This window comes from Equus quagga, chromosome 1 (genome assembly GCF_021613505.1).
Source record: "Equus quagga isolate Etosha38 chromosome 1, UCLA_HA_Equagga_1.0, whole genome shotgun sequence".
Taxonomy (NCBI): domain Eukaryota; kingdom Metazoa; phylum Chordata; class Mammalia; order Perissodactyla; family Equidae; genus Equus; species Equus quagga.
In genome coordinates, this window is record NC_060267.1 from 183400479 (window position 1) to 183422536 (window position 22058).

Consider the following 22058-nt stretch of genomic DNA (forward strand, 5'->3'; position numbering starts at 1 on the left):
GCCCTTTCCTTAGTGCCTTTTGGCCATTTTCTTGAATGTATCAGTTTAGTCAAACAGCCAGTTAGAAATATTTTTAAGAAAATTGTCTTTGATGTATAAAATCAAACTTGGTAGATAAGTCAAACTTATTTTGTCTCCAAAACCTAACTGATTGCAGAGAAAAGTGAGCAGAATTCCTGGTCCTTTAATTTCATCTCTCTGGGCATTTTCTTCATTAGTTTTAGCTTTACTTTTTTTTTTTGGTCATTTTCTGAGTATCTAGGTTAGTGTCTATGCTCTTTTCCTTAGGATGAAACTTACAGTGAATATTATTTTATAGCAAATAAATATTGGTGCTAGGAAAAATGAGCATGTAGTTTTCACTTAGTCCCAGTGCTACCTTGGAATTTTTTTGGTTAGGAAGATTGGCCCTGAGCTAACATCTGTTGCCAGTCTTCCTCTATTTTGTATGTGGGATGCCACCACAGCATGGCTTGACAAGCAGCATGTAGGTCCGCACCCAGGGTCCAAATCCGTGAATCCCGAGCCACTGAAGTAGAGCACGCAAACTTAACCACTCCGCCACTGGGCTGGCCCCACCTTGGAATTTTTAATCAAAGTGGGATCTTCAGAATAATTACAAAAAGCCATATGCAAAAATGTCTAAGAAAAAAAACTGTGTTTTGGGGGCCAGCCCAGTGGTGCAGCAGTGAAGTTCGCACATTCCGCTTCGGCGGCCTGGGGTTCGCCGGTTCGGATCCCAGGTGTGGACATGGCACTGCTTGGCATGGCAAGCCATGCTGTGGCAGGCATCCCACATATAAAGTAGAGGAAGATGGGCACGGATGTGAGCCCAGGGCCAGTCTTCCTCAGCAAAAAGAGGAGGATTGGCGGCAGATGTTAGCTCAGGGCTACTCTTCCTCCAAAAAAAAAAACCAAACTGTTTATGGCAGAGAGTAAGAGCTGGTTGAGGGCCCAGACTGTGCACTGAGTCCATCAGTGCCTTCCTCGTGACTCTCTGCCAGTGACTGTCCCTCCTGCGTCCCAGTCTCCTCCTCTATAAAGTGAGACTGACGCCACCTGCTCCGCAGGTTCATGAGACTCAGTGAGGTGAGTCGTGATGGAGATTCTCCGTGAGTGGCAGCTTCTAGTTCTTGTCCGACTGCTAGAAGTCGGTCTAAGTTATCTTTCCTCCTCTAAGAAGAGCTTTGCCTTGTGTCAGCATTAATGTCGTTTTCCGTGTTGTGCTACAGGTTTCTCTCTGTTATTTGTTTAAAAAAATTAAAAATGACTTTTATCTGGAATGTGTGTAAATGTGCATGATCACATGCTAGCTTATTTACTTACTGTTATCAAGAGAAAACACCCCTTAACCTCTTAACATGTGTACCCCTTGACTTTAATCTCATTGAGGTAGTATCAATGAAATAATTCCGTGTTTATATCATAGTTTCTGCCTGAAAACCCGTTTCACAGATGCAGTTGTCCATGGGTGGAAAAGTGGTTGTAACCGTCTGCTCCACGTTTAATTTCATTTAAAACTAATGCCTCTTTAGCTCTATTTTGGTCTAAAAGAAGTAATTCATATTTGATATTTAAATACTATATTATTTATGTAAATTTCTTCCTAAAAGACTCACCTAAGACTTTTTTGAAAAATAAAATTGATGTTTATTCAGTAAAGTACCTGCACAGAGTAGAAGTTTAAATATTAAGGTACATTTTTTCATGATTTGCACTCTCCCTACTTTGTACGTTTTAGACCTGTATAAACTTACTTGTTAAAATGTCTCCCACTTACTTCCTCAAAGGTATAAAGAAGCATCCAAAGGCCATGATATCCTATTTATCATAGCCTCATTTTTCCCCCTTTCACTCTTACTCGAAATTGATAGCAATCCAATTCTAGCCCAGTAAAATGGTCTCTTTTGCGCCAAGATATTTAAAGGTGCTGGTCTCATTTACAAGGTGGAGACTCTCGTCTTTCATTAGAGCTAGGAGAGTAAATACTTTTTGCAGCATGTATGGAAAAACCCAGACTCCCTCATTTTATTGGTTCTTCAGGAATAATATAGCCGAGTAGTTTCCCACGGCTAGCTCTGGGCTTTCCTTTTCGGTTGTGTGTCAATATCGTTATGTTCTCATTCCAAAGATGAGCTGTGCATTTGCTGTTTGATTTACTGAGCCATGCCACTGCCTTCTTGTTAAGACTATTGATTATTGCCCATTCTGATCTGCTGTGTATTGATTTAGCATGTGGCAATGAGTTAATTGTGTTACTTGATGTTAAAGGAGTGTCCAATATCAGCTCAGAGGAGATGCTTGTATCCTGTTTGGTTGTGTTGGCTGTTCAGGCTTTTAACATGTGAAACAATTGGGAGAAAGTACAAGAGGACATCTGAGGGCATGGAACTTAAAATTTGTTTTCAGCTTTTTAGAAGATGCCAAAAATTGTGCAGTAAGGCCTTCCTGGAATTAAATGTTTAATTGATATTTTGTTAGCAGATGTGTAAAACCTGGGATTTTTTCCCCCTGTATTTCTTTTAAAAGTCGAGGGCGGTGGCCCCCTTAGATGCTCACTTTACATTGAGAAAAATTCACTCTTCTTTGAGAATGGTTTCGTTCTGAAACTCCATGTTATTGGATGTAAGCAGAATGACGAGCAGGCGTGTGTTTCTCTGGGCGCTCCCACGTTGGGGGGACTGTGGAGGTAGAAAATGAAGCTAAATGATTAAGCGAGGAATCAAATGAGTTCTTTTTATCTACTGTTTTGTTTCATGTTTCGTAGTTAAAAAATATTTTTTCGTGTAAATAACATTTAAGGTAAGGCTGATATTTACTACTTTCTTTGACATTAATTGTTTGAACTTTTCAAACTTCAGACAATCCACACTTAATGTAAAAAAAGTTACCCTTCCGAATGAGGTCATGGTCCCGTGGTCCCCTAATGAATGTTACCTTTTGTTTTAGCGGCTCGTTTGGCTCCAATCCATGGAAAAGTGTTTATTTCCCATCAGCTCCAAGGTAGGAGCCAAACCAAAGTTAAAGGAACATTTTCCAGCAGACAAGTTTCTACAGATAGTATCACCAGTTAAAGAGCATGCGCTTGTGTGTTCTCTCTTTCACACACACACACACACACACACACACACACACACACACACACTTCTTATAGAAATATTAGATCAGGAGAAAGTATTAAAATAACGAAAGTAACTTTCATGTTAGTGAGGTACTCCTTATTAATCCTTCCTAGTCACATTATGGCATCAAAGTTTGTTTGCTTGCTGGTCCAAACGTATCTGCTTCAGGATGCCTGAAGGAGGACCCCTCTCTCCCTGTGTTATTACCTTCCAGGGCTGTTTGATCCATAACCTTTGGCTACCTCTAGTTTATTTGGCTAGCATACAAATTTTCATGAATGAGAGAACATAAACAATTAGGACTGGCTTTTTTTGAAATGCCTGTTAAAACCCTGGCCTCTTTGAGTCTGCCACTTCAGAACTTTAACAGTAGAAATGTGACAGCTTGGTTTGGAAGTAGAGAGAGTATTAGAGATGGTGGCAGTTGGACCCCCTTGCTACAAATACCTATGAAACCCAAAGCTTCCTCTTGCCTTGGGATCAGCCATACTAACCTACAGCAGGATCCACTTAACTCCAGGTGAGTCAGCAGCTGACGTGGCATGCCCACTGTGTGCCAAGTAGCATCTCAGGTACTTTTCCAGGCTTCTTGCACAAAGCAAAAAAGACTTGGAAAAGTATATTTTCCTCCACTGCTACCACTTGGCCCGACCTCCTGGACCTACTCAGCTGGAATCTCTAAACCAAGAGACAAGGCCAGAGATATTTTTAAAAGCTATATGCTTCTGGTTGACAACCACTCTTTTAATACTACTGCTAAGCGTTCAGGGAATGTAGTATTTTTGCCATGACTCCTCAATCTATATGGAAGGTGTATTTTTCACCTAAGGATAAAACCATCTGGAAATCTTCACATGCTTCAGACTTATATAGAGCTGCTTTGCTTTCTGATTAGCACTGTGGATACATTTTAAAACATGATTGAAAAAATGAAATTACCTACTTAGTAATTTGTTATTTGTAGTTAGAAGGTAGAATCAGTCTGTTTAATTAATGTCTCCATTGGGTTTCTGATTCAAAAATAATATTTTCTCTCTAAATAACATTCCTATGACTTCTGTTCCCCCAAAAAATGCTACGTGCTGTATATTGATTCTAATTAGCAGGTTTCCATTTATTATACATCTTCCGTTTTGCTATATTTCCTCTATTAATTATAATAAAATAGCCAGTTGGTAAAAGAATAAGTGTCACTTTTAAGATTCTTATAATCTGTATCAACAAATGTGGAGTTCCAGTGGTGACCTGGTTGACCTCGTGACTATTTTATTTTTGGAAAGAATTTCATATTTTTTACATATTTTATTTCAACTTATTATCTCCAGATAACTCTAAATAGAGTAATCTCTGAATAACTATAGTATCTTTTCTTTGAATTTCTAATTGACCCTTATTTGTAGCACTGAAGTTAAAAATAATGGTGGAGTCTGTTATAACTTAAGGATTTTACTTTGTTCATTTGATCTTTTACCTTTTAAGAATGCAATGGATTTAAATGTACAGAGCTTTTCTTGCATAAGTGGTAGTCTTCGAGCATAGCAAATGAATGGATTAGCCTGTGTGGATATAGTTTTATAAACTACCAACACGTGAAAGTGGTGCTAAAACTCTACATACCGTTACTTTAGAACTTCATGCATAGATTGCATGTGTTGTTCTGGGAAACAGGGAAAATTGATGGTCAGCCTTAGCCTGTAGTATATTTTGACAGTATGAATGAGTCAAGCAAGCAATTTTCCAGACTGTTTCATAGTACAAAGGAAAGAGCTTCTAAGGAAGTCATTCTTATGACTAACTGAAAAATATTTTTCTTAGTAACTGTTTTAGAGGAAAACAGGTCACTGTTGGAAGAAAAATGAAATCTCAAGTTACAAGCATCATGAGTGATTTGATCACCAAAATGTGTTTATCTTGTGACAAAACTCCTTAAAAAGATACCGTCTAATACATTTCCAATTATTTAATCAATGTTGTCTTGAAACTCAACAAGACATTATGTAACACCATTACGGGTTTTAATTCCACCATCATGGCAGAACTGTGGCCATCCTGTTTCTCGAACTGTTTTTATTCCAGGAGCACAAATAAAGCTGCATTTATCACCAACTTAAAGATCACATGTTTTAGGTTTATAAAATTACTGCAAATTTATTCCACCGTGTGGTTCTAAGCTGCATTTGAATGAAAATAGGACTTGATTGATGGAAAATCATTTGTTTGTGGGTTTACAGATTCTCCTCTAGGGGGTTTGAAAAGATGCATTGTCCAGCAGCAGTTCTTCACCCTGTGACGGGGGCTCAGTGTGAGCTTGATGGATTCCAACCACTGGCTTTATCATTACTGCATAGATCTTTGAAAGGACGGGCTGCAAATCTCATTTCTAAGCCATGGCTCGCTATTATGTCAGTTTGAAGAACAGAAATAAAATCAATACAGATTCAAAAACCGACACTCTGCAGTCATTCACAAACTGCAGCCAGCTTTCCAACTGTAATATCCTGGCTAGTTAAGCACCCCTGATTGCTGTGATTTTTCAATATCAGGCTAATGTGTAAAATTTGGAATATAACCTACTAACCTTATTTTTATTTGTACTGCTGGAGGTGTTTCTAGCATTTTTGAGGTAACTTGAAAGAAAATTGAGATTCAGCTGTGATTCCACTGAGGTTAGCTTTTTTACCAGAGTAACTGTCATACAGCCAATCACGTAGTCATCAGTTCTCCGCTAAATTACAGCTTTGTAAAAATTTTAAGAGTAAAAACTTCAGGTGCGAGGGTTTTCCGTGAAAAACCTGACCTTTTTTCTTGCCTACATTTAAGATTTGTTTATCTTTTTCATTTTAAAAGGTTATTTATGTAACATTCAAGGATTTTGCTTGATATTTAGAGATAATTTTTTCCTTTATCACTTTCAACATTGAACTCCAGGGATGCGTAGATTCTTGGGATGGCAGTTAGAAGACTCTTTAGAAATGATGTCATGCAATCGATTTGTTTTACAGATTAGGAAACTAAGGAGCCATCCATGGGGTTAGGACTCACTCATGTTCATAAAGATCTTGAGATCACCAGGACTCTTTAAATATGGCGGGTCAGTAGATCACAGCAGAAACTGGAATATGCTATCTTTCTTTCTTGAAAATGACATTAGTGACACACCTGGTTGATGAAAACTGCTAGTAAGGTCAAGTCACTGCAGTTCAGGTGAATGACTTTCTTAACTGTTCTGATGCCTTGGTTCCTGGCAGTGTTAAAGATTTACAGTGTTTTGCTGTTTAATAGCAGGCTCTCCAAAAAAAAAAGTGTGCGCGTATAAACCTAAGTTTGTCATAAAATTTGCTAATAAAAGGAGGTATAGGACACAATTTAAAATGATAAAAAATATATAATACCCTATATTTTAAATTCTATGTAGCCAATTCTGTAAGCCAGTTCTTACAGAATGCTCTCTTTTTTCCTGCTAAACTCTTGCATCTGTGGCCAAACTGTGGTTGCCATTGACAGATGAGTAGATGAGTTCACTTCTGTCTCTCTGCTTTTACTTGTAAGAGGCTCTCATTCTATAATGATTATCAAATGAGACATACTTCATGAAGTAAATAACGTTTCTTCTATACATTTCTCTACCATTATATGTATTACAGAATAAATCACATTATACCTGATTTTACAGTTCATTTGTGCATATTTCTTTTTCCCACTAGTTTATAAGCTCCTTAAGAATGGAGAGCTTATGTTAATCACTTCTGTATGTATGATGTCTTACATATCCTTGGCAATCGTTAAGTGTTTAGTGAATTGAAAGCAGTGTTTCTTCCTGACTATGACCAATAATTGTGAGCAGATTTTATGTGCTTTTAAATTCAACTTTAGAGAATTTTTTTCACGTAATGGGGCATTTGTCGGATGCAACATGTAACCATACGTAAAATATTTCTATAAAGAAACCAGCGCCTTTCATTCTTATAGGACTCATTTAGTTAAGTTGCTCTGACATTGTATAGACTGTTCATGTTCTGTTGATGTAAATTTCCTTTATTTCATGCCATGTTTTCTATGTTATCTTGTGCGGGCAGCACTCAGGGAGCTGGTCAGACTTCCTGATATGGTAGCTGTAGATACAGCCCATGTCTCAGAGGGGAATGATAAATTTGCCGGTGCAGTGACACAAAACACAGTTATTCTGGTAATGACCTTAGCTCCCCGTTAGTAAGAGTGCTTTGTTGGAAAAGTACCAAGCTTACGTGGAATAATATTTACCCTTCAGAGATTTTGTAGGGAGAAGTGATACCCCCAGGATAGCAGCATTATCAGTGCTTTGTTTTTCCTTTTTTTTTTTTTTTTTTGACTCTACTGAGAGTAGGAAGAAGAACCTGGATTGATGTTGGTGTTTATTGTGAGACGAACATGCTGGGAGCCAGACTGGGACTATAGTTGTTGCTGTTTTTACTATAGAACACATACCAGTAACAAAGATACACGATATTTGTAGAGAGATTCATGTATCTCTTGCACTTGAATTTCTCCACACTCTAATTTTAGAAGAAAAAAAAAAATTAAGTTTTGTCTTCCAAGTGTGAAAACTTTATAGTGTTGCAAATCTTCAACCTGGAGCAGAAAAGAGAGTCCAGGCTTCCAAAAAATCTAAATGCCCAGGCCCTGCCACATGTTAACTTGCTCAATGTTTTTTCCCTTCAACAATTATTTTAGGAACTGTATGAGGTAAGCTATTTTAAAAAGAACTGAAAAGTTCTAGAGTCAAATATGATCCAGATTATACGTTAATGCCAGTAGTCCTGGCAATTTAGTATTTGATTGAGAAGAAAGCTACATTTATCTGCTTTGAAGAAGATCATCAGGAGGGATTAAAAATTTAGTACTTCAGGCTCATTAAGGGTTGGAGTGGAGTAATTATGTAGCTGCTAACAAATGCTACAGTCACCACTTGAACATTAGGATATGTTACTCCCTGAGACTTACTGGCCCTCTTCAAGGAGCTTCGCAATTTGTAAATGTCATCTTTGGAGAGTAAGTGTTGCTGATCCATTATTTTAGATTTGGCGTGCTTTTCTGTAAACAGAGTGTGTTTTCAGAGAAGGTGAGGCCTTGATAATAATCTTAAAAAGATACGGATTCTCTAGAGTCTTTCCCCTTGGCGTGATGCCACCCTTACAGTCTTGAACTGGGACAGTGCTCAGAAGGCATGATGTAGAGAAGAACTTCGTACTATGTGTATTTTGTTTGTTGATAATTATGAGGCTAGTCTAATTTTCTAATCTTGCAAGTTGGGAAATAATTAAAATGCTCAAGAGACAGCAGATTGAGCTTGTTGTGCCATTCTTCATCATCAAAATTTTAAGGCGTTTTATATCAGTAACTCTGTACTTGTGTATTTCAAGTCTTGCATCCTGTCTGTAGAGCACACAGCAACATCTTAATTTCAAAAGATGTAGTCAAATCTACTCTCAAACTAACTGGAAGAGATGGTGATATTTGTTTTATCTTGAGATTTTTTTGCTGGTTATTTTTTTAATCCAGACCTGTCAGTTACCACCTAAATCAATCTCTTAATCCCTAACTAAAGCCTGTTCATTCTTGTTTTAGATGTGATTCTAATAAGACAGGGAGTATTACTGTAGTATAGAAATATGAACACATACATACTTACCAGGTTCTTTTACTGCGTGAAAATGCAGTGACAGGAGAGACACATCAGAGCTCTGCCATCCTTACAGTATAGACCATTGTAGTTAGGTTTTTACCCGCGTGTCCCCCGTCTGGAAGCTGCTTAAAAGCACAGACTGTGCCTTAGTCACCTTTGAAGCTCTGATGCCTACCCATAGGCCTGATGCATGGTAAACTTCCGATAAATATTACTTTACTTATATTAAACTTAAAATGTGGAATACCAGCTGAAATGGTAGCTCCCAATTCATGCCATGACCTTCCTCGCCACCACTCCCAAGATTTACAAAAAACTATTAAACTAATTATTGTCATTATGGTTGTAAATTAGACCATACATTTTATTAAAAATTGACATAGTCACCTCTTTGAAAGGCCTCTTTCATTCAAGGAAATGAAAACTAGCATTGTATGTAGAACACTAAAATTGTTTGACATGATTTTCACTTCTCAACTAGCTGTGGTATCACAAAGATAAAAATATACACCTGTATTCTCATCTCAGTCTGATAACTGGACTGAAAAAATGTCAATTTAGTTAAGTAACAAAATTGGTTGTTTGAGTTATTTTGTGTACTAGGCAACAGTGTTCTTGATTGATTTTTTTTTCATTTTTAATTGTTTATTCCGTGATTTTTTTCTCCCCTGAGGCAGTGGACTGAAAAAGTGAGATTCTTCTGCTATTGATAAGCCTGAAGAGTGGAAATCAATAGTTAAATTGACCCGGTAAAAGATGTCTCTTGCTGAGACAGGAACATCAGAAAGCAACAAGTCTACTCTCTAACGAGGATCAGAAACCTCTTTTGCTTTTGTTTTCTATATGTATTAAGTAGCACAAGACAGTGCTGATGAACTGAATTTTTTCTGTGGAGTCTGTTTAAGCCAAGATTCTCTTAACTAATAGACGGGCTGCAGGTTCGCAGGAGCTGGATTCAGTAACAGGTCAGCACCAGACTTCCCGCATGCCAAAACTGGGGACATACTGGCTTACGGTTGCTAGACCTCTAAACAAATTTGTGTAGAATTCATCTTTTTTGCTTTGCTAATCACTCTTGGTTTTCTTTAACATTATATTTACATTCTATGTGAAAAATAGATTTTATATTTCATTTAAAATTCGTCTAGATATGTTTATTGGACACTGTTGTTAAATGATAAAGGAACTTTATAAGGAGATAGGATCAATATATTAATATTGATAATTCTAAATTCTTTTTATGCACATATAAAATCCATCTAACTATGTTTATTCATTTGATGCTATTGTTAAGTGAATAACTTAAAGGAATGTTTTTAAAGCAATGGTGTAAATACACTAATATTAACAATTTGAATTACCTTTTTTGTACATATATCTGTATATTCTTTAAATATAAATAACACACATATATACATCTAGTTCTATAATTGGCTTTTCTTCCTTCTTTCTGATCAGTATCATTCAACACCTTTTATATGACAGGCAGTTTGTAAAGCACAGGGTATACAAAATCATCCTCCCTTTTTTGGTTGCAACGTCTGTTACTGACCCAAATCAAATAGTTTCCTTCAATTGTGCTTTCCTTTTCAAATTCTCTAGTTAGAAGTCAATCCTCTTGTGTGCTCCCTGAGGGAAGACTAGTTTAGCAGGAAATCACTTACTAATCACAGTCTGTTAATCACATAGAAAGAACACTTTTTTTAATGCCAGCTCTGTCATTCATGGAAAATGTATGTTTCCTTGAGGAATCTCTTATGAATTACTTGTTCATCCTCATTGCCTTTCACACATTAAATTATGCTTCTCAGGAGTTCATTAATTTCACATGTAAATTGACCGTTACCTGTAGACAGAGTCCTCTGAACAACACAGATAGCAATTGTACCTTTCTTTGATTTCTTGTTACCTGTTGTCCTGGTCATGTAATGGGCCTGTCTGTCCCGCTGTCCCCTCACCTGTCTGTCCCGTGGAAGGCTGCAGGCAGTGGTTTGCTGGAGCTGGCTCACATCCCACCTCTTCCCACCTCCGTGTCCACTGATGTCATGTTGGCCGCTTGAAGCTGGCCACGGTGGGAGTATTTACACCATGGAAACTGGCAAACACAGCAGCTCAGGGTCCTCCCCTTTCCAGAGAGCTCCTTATTAAACACTTAGCAGCACTCCATGTTTACAGTGCCAGCTCTTCTCCTTTTGAAAATTGTTTGACCATGTGGAATAGCCATGTAGAATTTTATGTCCACGTATTTTCTTTCCACACTATTTGAAACACTCAGAACATCACTCTGTATACCACTTGCCAACTGAGTGCCTGGGCAAGTTACCTAATCCTCCTGTGCCCCACTGTCCTTATCTGTAAGACAGAGATGGTAATACTACTTACCTCAGGGCTGATGTGAGGTTGAATAAGAGATACATTTATCTCGGTGTACTAGCAGAGTGCCTGATGCACAGTGAGCATGAAATAATCCTATCACTTATCTCTCTGTACTTTAATTAACGGATATTTACTGATCCCTTACTAAGTATTTAGCATTTTGCTGAGTCCAATGGCCCATTGATTGAGATTCACTGCCTGTAACGTTGAGTATTAGCCATCATAGCCTGTGGTAAAAGACTTCCTCTTTTGCTGTTCCAACCTAACGTCCTTTGTTCTTTCTGTCTCTCTGCTTAGAACTTTTTTCTCTCTTTATGACTTATGCAGACTTTTTTCATATTTAGATTTCGTTTGGACATTGCTTCCTCTAGGAAGCTTCTCCTCACCCCAGCCCTGGCCATGTTATTGTCCTGTCTCTTTGTTTCATAATATACCCAGTTCCTGTCTCTGTAACTCTCTTTGGCACATGAGTCATAATCATGCATCTCCCTCCCTCTCTGGATTTGAGTGCATGGCCTGTAACTGACTACCTTTGTGTTCTTACCATTTGGTGAAATACTTGGCAAATAGTAGACCCACTGGAAATATTTGTTGAATGGTTATTGGTTGAAGAAATAAGACATGGACTCTGCTCGTGAAAACCTCTTACTTAGTTGAAGAGATTACACACACGTGTGACATGAAGGTGGACAAGAAAGCATTTTAATAATGTCTATATTTTTAGATTTTTAAGTGGGTAGTTCATTTTCATATATATATGATTGTTTGAAGTAGGTAGGTCAGTTATTGCCCTGTGGTAGGTAGAGCAGACATTTATGTTCACAGATACAAATGAATTGAGTTAGATCTGCCAGATCAGATTCAAGAAACAAAGCCCAGCTTGTCAACCAGATTTTGTGACTCTGGGTCAGAAATATAAGGGAAAGTTTGGTTATTCTTCTAGGCACTTTTTGTTTTTCGTAGCTTTTAAAAATTATTATGGCAATTTTCAAACATACACAAAATCAGAGAAAACATTTTAACAACCTGTATGTAAGCATCAGTCAGCTTTTTGGATGCATGGATCCGTGAATGCATCAGTCAACGTTTTGTCCGTGTTTCATTTATTACCTTCCACATACCTTTTATCGCTGAGAAATTTTAAACTAAATCTCAGACATGTTATCGTTTTACCTACAAATTCTTTAGTATGTTTCTCTAACAGTTGAGAACTAATTTTAAATATAACTCTATTTCCAAACCTATCAAAATTGACAATTGTTTTATTCTATCAGCTACCCACTTTATGTTCAACTCTTCCCAATTGTCACAGCAGCATCTTTTTACAGGTGGATTTCTCAGATAAGCATCTAAACAAGATTTATACATTCCATTTGGATATCATATCTTTTAAGATTCTTTAATGTATGATAATTCCTGCTCCTTCCCCCACCCCCTTCATGCCTTTCTTTGGTGAAAATATTCAGGTTATTGTCTTGGAGAATATCTGAAATTCTGAATTTGGCTAATTGCTTCCTACATGGTACATGTTGTTTACCTCTATCACCCTTATTTTCTGTAGCCTAGAACTTAAAACTAGAATTGAGTCCGTTTTAATGTTACTTGGTATTATTTGGTGAGAATACTTCCTGCATGGTGTTGTGTGCTTCAGTTTGCATCATATCAGTAGCGCATGCTTTCATCCATCCCCACTTTTAATGATGCTGCAATCCGTCAGGGCATTCAGGTGAACCTGGGCCAACCCCTTTGAAGTGCTTCATCAGAATTGGAGCAGGTGATTTCACCCCATCATCGATTACTTGATAGCTCTATGATTATTTTAGGGATTGCAAAATGGTGACTTTTAATTATATCATTCCTGCTGCATTTATTACCTGGAGTTTTTCTATAAAGAACTTTTCCATAGTAACTAGTTGGCATCTCCACTGTACAGTTTATATTGGAAGGATGGAGAAAATGCATGGTTTTTTATTTATCAAGTTTCAGAATCACACATTAACTTCTAATATAAGATCTAAATATAGTTATATTCAAAGTATTCTAGCAAACGTTTACCGAGTTTCCCTTGGGGAAATTCTTTGAATTATTCCTCCTAATCTTTTTTTTTTTATTAATGCATTTTGATAACATTACTTCCCATGGCACCAAAAAGTCCCCTTTCCTTCCTTTTTTGTTTAACATAAATTTACCTCTATATAATGGCATTTATTCACTCAGAAGATACTTATTGTGCATATTTTTCTTTGGCAAACACTCTGCCAGCTGCTGGGGATGCAGACACGAGCCCTGCTTTTTTCAGAGAATATATCATTTGGGCTTGTTTTCTACTCATAATGTGATGTGGTTAAAAAGAAAATAAACATGTTTATGAATCTGTTTTTGCTTAGTATCATATTTGGTGTCCTGGACTATACACTTTAACTAACAATATTTTTAGCTGATTTTAGAGTTCCTGGACCTAGTGTCTAAAATAGGGACAATAAAGGGATTTGAAAGTTAAATTGTTCTTGCTGACCCAAAGAAAAGTGAGATGTCTCCATATAGGGCAGCGTGTATGGGACAAACGAGGAAGTTTTTATTTTCATTATTTGAAAAAATAAGAAGAGGGAATAATGGGGATTCCCCCCAAGACTAAAAGTAAAGGATAAGATCATGTGCTATTTTAACATAAGCAGATATTTAAACTTAATTTGACTTCTGTTTTCAGGAAGTAAGGGTGACATTTTATGGATGTCTTTATCTTCTATCATTAAAGTGTGTTTTGTCAGGATTTTCTAAAGTGTTTTTGGATTTTAGGAAAAGTACAATTTGTAAAGCTTTGTGGACATCTTGTATGAAGAGGCAGTATAAATGGGACTAATAAGGCGCCCCCATCTCTGTGGGATTCTGTGACTGTGAGAGAACGAGTATGATAGAATACTGAACTCACCAAAAGAAATGTATCGCGTAAATCTGAGGGTATAATTTGTATTAGGCATGAGATATTATGTTGTAGATTTTAGTTTCTATTATTTAAATACTCATTGTAATTCTAAAACTCTTCTCAGATGTTGTCTCTAAAATTGAAACTCAACTCTTTTGCTCCTGTTCAGGTGGTATATATGGTATAGCTGTTGTGATTATTTGAGATTAGGGTAGAAGGCAAATTCTTGGCATCTAATTAAAAGTAGTTTTTGAAATAGTACTGAAAATCAGAAAGATGGAAAAACTTGACATTCTTGCTAAGTCTATGCTAACATGTTTTGTGATGTTATGCAGAAGTGCTGGGAAGCAAAAGATTTTTAAAAGAAGTGGTTTTATGTTTACTTTGCTAACACCTTATCAGGAGATTTGAAAGGAGACAAAAAGCTAACGCCTTTAGTTGTGGTATCTGGTAACTGAGAATGGGACTGAATTTAACTGTGACGATCAACAAATAGATATTTATATTATGTCAGTTGAGAGAATAGTTGCATTTTTGACTTGAGGAAAAAGCTTAATCTGAATAGCACAAAAGGTGACAAAAGAGTTTGCTAACACGTAAATACTGACTATTTTAATCTGTTAAAAACGGAAGGCTAGCATCAAGGCTCCAGTAGTAAACTTCTAAAAGGAGTTGGTGAAAAGTAAATATTATGCAACATGAAAAGAATACCAGGGGAAAAACTGACAGAGCAGAATAACAGGAAGATTAGTCACTTCTGGAAGGAAAAAAAAAAGGTGGGGAGCAGGGGAAGAAATACTTTAAACAGGAATGTAGAACTGGAAGTGCCAGTGGTAAAAGACAGATATGAGCTAATTTAGGAGTGAAAACGCGCTGTAGAAAAAGGAAGAGTACTGGTTGCATTTAATTAGAAAATATGAGGTTTGTATTAACAAACAAAAACAAAAATGGAGAAAATCTTCTGTTAGGGATTAAGAGAACCCTGTAAAAATAAAAGAAGGATGTTTACTCCTTGGCTGGGCTGGCGTGGCCTAGGTCAGCCAACAATGTCAAACGTGCATAAAGAAAATGTATTTCTTTTAAAACAAACTGACATTGTATCATTTTCAAGTGTTGGATAAAGTAAAAGTGTTCTGGATGTATGCTATTTGATTTGAAATAATTTTCACTTATACATTTACTTATTTCACAACTGAAGGAGTAGCAATCTACAAATATTTTAAGAATTATTTCCATAAATTCTCAAAAATATAAATTGTAACTCTTTCTATATCATATAAAAAAATATATAACAGTCCCTATAGCAGAGAACAAGGAAGTAAACACCACAAGTGTGTGTATGTGTATGTGTGTGTGTAATCCCATTAGTCCCTAGTTTCTGCCCAGGGTGTTGGGGGCATTCATGGAACAGATTTTGCTCTACACATTTTCGATCTTCTCTGAGTATTCTCGTCTGTTGAATGGGAATGATAATATACCTGCCTCAAAGTTGTGTAATGAGGATTAACTGAACTGGTAGAAATAGGCATATACCTGACATGGATGTGGCATTTTGTCCTTTTAATTTAAAATCCTGTATCCAGATATGGAACACAGGCTTGTATGATGCGTTTCCAACTAACGTATGGAAAGATGAACAATTGCAGTAGAAGCTCTTACTGATGCCTTGATAACAAAATGTCACTTGGTAGGTTACATATATATCCATACTTGACAAATATGAAATGATTACTTCTCTTGGCCATCTCTTAGTAACTCTGGTAAACAATAAATTACATAAAATGTATTTTAAATAAAGTAGTTATCTCTAGGGATATATAAGCACAATATTGGGAAAAAATATGTTCACTCTTCTATCAGGAAAAAAGATGCTGTTATTTAAATGCAGAAAATGGTTTATGTATATTGAAATAAAGACATCAAATTAATCTAAAGACCCAAAACTTCTATTGTTTTATGTAACAATGCAGAATATATTATTGAATTCATAGAAATGTGATAAGCAATCATGTAAGCATTTCTCGTTGATTTTATGATAAATTGCAATACTTTCATGGCTCACGTGCATGAGAAATTCTAACTCCACCACAAAATAACTAGTTTACACAAACACCAAATACTGCTAAAAATCTCCCCCTTCTCTCTCTCTCTCTCTCTCCTCCTCTCCACCCTTTACCCGCACAAATAGAGACAGTCTTTCCCTCCACACACACCCCCTGGCATAGCTGCATAGGAAATGTTTATTTTCCAAAGTACAGAAACAAACGTTATCTCAAACCCTGAAAGTCCTTCCTTTTCCTGGTTTGGAAACACTAAGTCATACTGAGTTCCTCGCAGATTTTCTTTAGCCAGCCTTTAGGTTTATTTAAAGCATAAAGTTGTGAGGACAAAATGACTCAGGAATTTGTACTTCACAGTGAGAGCTTTTCACTTCTAGGTCACCAGTTCCTACCTAGCTGACTTAGTATTAGTTAAGGATTGGTTATAGTCACTGTGTTTTTTAGTTTCCAGGAGGAGCTCACTGCAACTCCTCCTGTTTTCGTCTATGTGTGGCCTAGAGCTGATGCTTATTAATATATTTCTTTGCAGATAAAGCCAAGTTCAAAGAATTAAATAAAAGAGAGTAGACCCAGTAAGAGTTATGAATAAGAAGCTATTAATTTATTCATCTACAAACATAACTTCTATTGACTGAGATATCTTTCTAAAAGTAAACTGTGCTAAAATGATTAGAAACTTACATTTTTGTTTTTAATTGTACTGTTATTAACACCGGCAAGAAATAAGAACTGTAACTGCAATAGGTAAGTTGAGCAGTCAGAACATGCATCTGTGTCTGTATCTAAGTATGTATGTTTGGATGACTGTGTAAACGAGTCATATCTTCCCAGCCCATCACTTATTAGAGCCGAGGTCATAAAGTGATTTGTTATGATCCATCTTATATAGCAGCCTATGAATTTACTTTGTTTTTCTCACCCAAAAGATGTCAGAATGTGTTTTTTAGAATTTTTAAATAACTTTTGTGTTAATTTGGTGTTAACATTGGAGACTGAGATAAATTTAGATCTTTTGTCAGCCAAGGAGTAAATCAAGCTTATGTGGGTACAGCGTACAACATCACTACCCAAGGAATTCTGCAGAGAAGGTAGTTGTCTAGAAATTGGGTAAAGATTGACATCTTCCTTCTGTGGACAATTTTCATTGTAAAAATAATTGAGAGTAAATAGATTCTAATCCATTATCTAAGCTTTGCCGCACGGGCACATAAATGTCTTCTTCCTAAATGCCACCAATGGCTGCATTTCTTATAGCTTGTGGCTCGATTCTGACAGAGGGTAGATGTCTTAACCATAATTATATTTTCTCTCTGAAGTTTTCATGGTTTCTTCTGCTAATTTATATCAGGTTAAAGCCAAAAGAGCTGAAGCTAGCCAAAATTAGTCCAGAGAGTTAGGCTTGTTGCCAAATTAAAGAGAGAGGTGGTTTTACGTATTCTTCATTGATTTCTCAGACTTACATTTGGGGCCTTAGGGCCTGATTTGGGCTGTCTGAGATGACCCAGATGGCTTTGTGTCCTCGAGACCTAACTCAAGGGAGGTCATTTCAGCTGCCGAATATTCAAGGAACTATCTTGGTCCAAGGTTGGTTTCAGTCCATATCCCAGTGGAAGATCCTTGGACTTCTGAAGCTTCCTCTAAGCTCACAATTATTGTCTGGGCCCTGATTAGATTTATTTTCGTTAGATAATTAGGTTTATTTGCCAATGATGGGAATAAAATATAAATATGACTGCTAACAATGGTAATCCCCCAAGACAGAATGACTGACACTGTGATGATAATAATGTTACTGCCCTGTTAGTGCCTCTGATGATAGGATATACTTGGGAAAAAAAGTGAAAATGGGATCTGACTTTTTAAAAATCTGAGAATCAGGTAAAACATTTGTTAATTCCTTAAGTTGGTGAACATGATTAAGAGAAAGAGGTGTAGAACTGTGTGTTTTATGAGCTTATGTGCTTGATACATGTTAAGTTTTTGAGAAGAGACAAGGATAGCAGGTCCTCCTCCCAGCAGGGTTCTGGCCAGACCTGCCTTTTCTTATTCCCTTTCTTAAAGAGTCTAAGTGCCATCAGCCTTCAGGAGCTGGGAGAGGGTGGGCGCAGGTGTAACCACGGCGTCAGGAGCTGCATTCCCTGCATCCAGAGTTTACATTTGCTACTTGGTAGTCATGTGACCTTTGGCGACTTGACACCCTATGCCTCCGATTCCTCAGAAGCATATTTACCTCGCTGGGTGGTTGTGCATCTTAAATAAGTTGATACATGTAAAGGACTTATGGAATTTTAGGGCACACATTAAGGAGCATATATATATATTAGCTGTTATTCTATCTTAGTTTTATGTAGACGTTTTCTAATGTCTATCCTCTTCAAGGTAAACTTGCAATACAGAAATAAATGAAAAGCAGAACTCATGTTGCAGTTTTAACGAAGTGTTCATGGGTTCTAGCCCTGGACCTGTAGAGCCTGGTTCTGATCACTTGTGAGCTCCATGACCTTAAACACATGATGCAACTTGACTTAGCCTCATTCTCCTCGTTTGTGAATGGAACAGTAATAAACCTGATCTGTAGTTGCTGTGAAGATTAACTGGGAATGGAAAGAAAAGGAACTCATCAGTTTTATCAAAACTGGAACAAACTGTAGAGGCAAAGAAGTCATTGCTCTTCCTGTAAAATACAGTTCCTGAGACCTGATATTTCCCCATCTTGGGAGTGTTGTAAAGATTATGAAAACATTAGCATTTGCAAAAACTGATTCTATGCCAGGAAGGCAGATAGAATATTATGAAAGAAATGACCAAAATTGCAGGATGGCATTTATTTTATATGGTAACATCCTTTCTTTCATTAACAGGAAATTTTAGGGCAATCCGCTTGCTTATTAGGAGTGGGAAGGGTGATGAAAATTTAAAAAGGATTCATCAAGGCGTTCTTGTAATAAAGCAAATCACTAATTACCTCTTCTCCAGAGAGTTAGAAGCTTAGAATTTCATAGTAGCAGTATATTTATCACCTTGTTGGGGAGCAGATTTTAAGCATGATCACAGGAAAACACCTGTTCTGACACCGTGTGGGAAAGGCACAAGCATACGGGCGAACTCTGTGTAGGTGTCGAGTGAACAAGAATGCTTTGGCTAGCATCTTGCAAGGAGTTGGGTCTAAATGGTCTGCTCCAGCTTCTGCTGCTGCTGCTGCTGCTCATATTGCTGGGAAGGAGAAGTGGCTGACCTGGTGTATCCTTTACTCTTGGTGCTGCAGCAGCCACTCAGGAAATGTTGTTTAAGGGGAACCTTCTGGAACCTTTTCATGGCACCATGGCAAGAAGAAGCCGTATCTTATCTATTGAAGATAAAGCATGGAGTTGGCTAATGGATGCTGGTGAGTGACTAAGCACGTGGGGAGCTAGTTCACTGAGCTGTCTTTGGGCAGGCTGCTCTGTCGAGGGCTGAGATGGCATCCGTGGGAAAACGGCCTCTGATGTTCTGAACGTCAGAATGCTCTTTTAGGGAGAAATCATAGATTTAACCCTAGTGACCTCATCTGTGATCCTGTTTATGTTCCACAGATAAAGTTCATGTTTATTCCCAGCTGTAGTACTTGAAGGTCCTAGCCCTGAAGTTTGTTAGGTACCATAGCATGTGGAGCATAGTTTCCCAGGTCATTTCTTAGTCACTACTTAATCTTTACTCTTGTACCCACAATGATTAAAAAAAAGACTTTCTAGTATATGAAAGCAATTATTCCTCCTTTCAATTCTAAATGAGCACCTCCTTTTTGCACTACAGTAAAGTATAGGATTTTAAATTAAGAAATTATTTATATGTATAAGTCTTGCCAGGAATATTCTTTTCAATTCAAGATAATTCTATAAGCAAATTAGTAAGATATTGATTATATTAGATAGTTGCACAGGATGAATTTTGACATATGCAATAAAAAACTTCTTTGCTAATGTATTTATGTACCAGTACAAGGTAGTTTCCTTGAGCAAGTTTCTTTTCTTTTTTTTTTATTGAGGAATATTAGCGCTGAGCTAATATCTACCACCAATCCTCCTCTTTTTGCTGAGGAAGATTGGCCCTAAGCTAACATTTGTGCCCATCTTCCTCTGTTTTTATATGTGGGACACTTGCCACGGTATGGCTTGGTAAACAGTGCATAGGTCTGCACCCTGGGATCTGAACCGGTGAACTCCAGGCTGCCGAAGTGGAGCGCAGGAAGTTAACCGCTCCACCAATGGGCTGGCTCCTTGAGCAAGTTTCTTTATAAGTAAAGTGAATAATCTGAATGAACTATCTCAATTTTTCTCACTCTAAAATTTTCTTACTCTAAAATTTTCTGTCTCCAACGTAGAGGCCCTTTTTGACAAAGCCTACTGTGTGGTTTGAAATACATATATATCTTTTCCACCTTATAATCCGTGACAGACGTGAATATGTGCCAATTAATAGTTTACCTGTGTCTTTCATGAAAAGATTGGAAGAAATAGAAGTACTGTTTTTCATAGAGGTGTAGACCAAATTTTCCTAGAATAGTTAATGTTAATAGGTATTCCATAAAAAAAGCAGGCAGTTAAGTTCAGGAATTTACAGTGTCGTAATAGAGGTTTTTATTTAATTTTATTTTAACTTTTAAGAACTTTATTTGACAATACCCCCCCACACCCTGACACACACACACGCTTTTTGAGGAGTTCCATTTCACACATGGCACCACTGTTCAGCCAATAAACATTTATCGAGTGCCTAGTATGTTGCTAGGCTAACTAGCTGCAGGGGGACAATTGTGAGCACATTTGTCAAAAATTTCTCCCTGTGATGCTTCACAACAGGGAAACACTGGTTTAGAGGACCCAATCTTACTCCTTTAGTAAGATACTTTAGTAGCAATATGTTTATTTTTTAAAAGCCAGTACTGACTTTTCTATTTCCACTGAAAATAATCCTTCCATACCATATCATCTGAAGGGCTTTGTAAGTGGATGGACTCCACAATTTCACACTGGCAACGCTTATTCACTTTCTTGTCTTATCATCCACGGTGGGTTTTTTTGTTTTAGTTTTTGTTCTTTAGATTGTTGAAACTAATTTTCATGAGTGGGATTGAGAACACAGGTCAGAAAAACAAACTGTGATTGATTTTTTATATTTTATTTGAAGTCAGACTGTTACATTAAAAAAAGTCAACCTCCATGTAGTTCCTTCTGTAGGGGATCATTCAGTCTTTGCTTATCTAAACCTGTTGTATTGACCTTATTATGTTTTAAAAAATAAAGTTTTAGTTTAAACCAACATGGAAACTTAGGCACTGTTTATACAATGAAAGTATTTTTAAAGGGAAATTCAGATGCCTTACCCTCTTGCCTTATAAAATCCCAGTTCTCTCGAATTTAAAATACTAGCTGCCTAGGCAGCCCTTTGTATTTTCTAGTATAAGGTTATTTCATTTTATAAAAATGCCTGACCCTTAGTGACTTACTGGACATCAGTGAGTTTTCCTGAGCAAGAACTGCTTTTATTGCATCTTATTAACATTGTGTGTGTGTGTTTGTGTATTTTTCCCTGTTGGAGGTTAGGGATGGAAAGCAACCTTACCCAGGACAAGATTATTTGACACCAAATAAAATAGATTATTATTACTGTTTTCCTTAACTTGGATTTAAAAATATATATAAGTAAATACCGGAAGTCAAGAGGTACACACACATACCTGCTGTTGGGTGGTAGAGTTTCTTCTCATTTAGTTCTAACACAAGTATAAAATACTATGCATGCTTAATTTGATTCTAGTCTTGAAAAAGTGACAGTTCCTAATGAGCCTGATCAGTTTTATTTTGATACATGTGAGGGATGATTAAAGTTCGGCAGAGTTTGTATTTAGTCTCTGACTTGATTCTGTCCAGCTCATT

At 37.0% G+C, this 22058-nt stretch overlaps 1 protein-coding gene across 20 annotated transcripts in view; it reads left to right on the forward strand.

Moving 5' to 3' along the window:
• Positions 1-22058, forward strand: part of MBNL1 (muscleblind like splicing regulator 1) — a 169532-nt gene that overhangs the window by 43246 nt on the left and 104228 nt on the right. For 2 of the 20 annotated variants that reach the window (XM_046667051.1, XM_046667056.1), the window contains exon 2: positions 19409-19528. The exons of the other annotated variants lie outside the window; for them this stretch is intronic. In XM_046667051.1, coding sequence (XP_046523007.1) covers positions 19523-19528 — 6 coding nt within the window. In that variant the 5' untranslated portion in view covers positions 19409-19522. The remainder of the gene's footprint in view (positions 1-19408; positions 19529-22058) is intronic. 20 annotated transcript variants of the gene reach the window in all.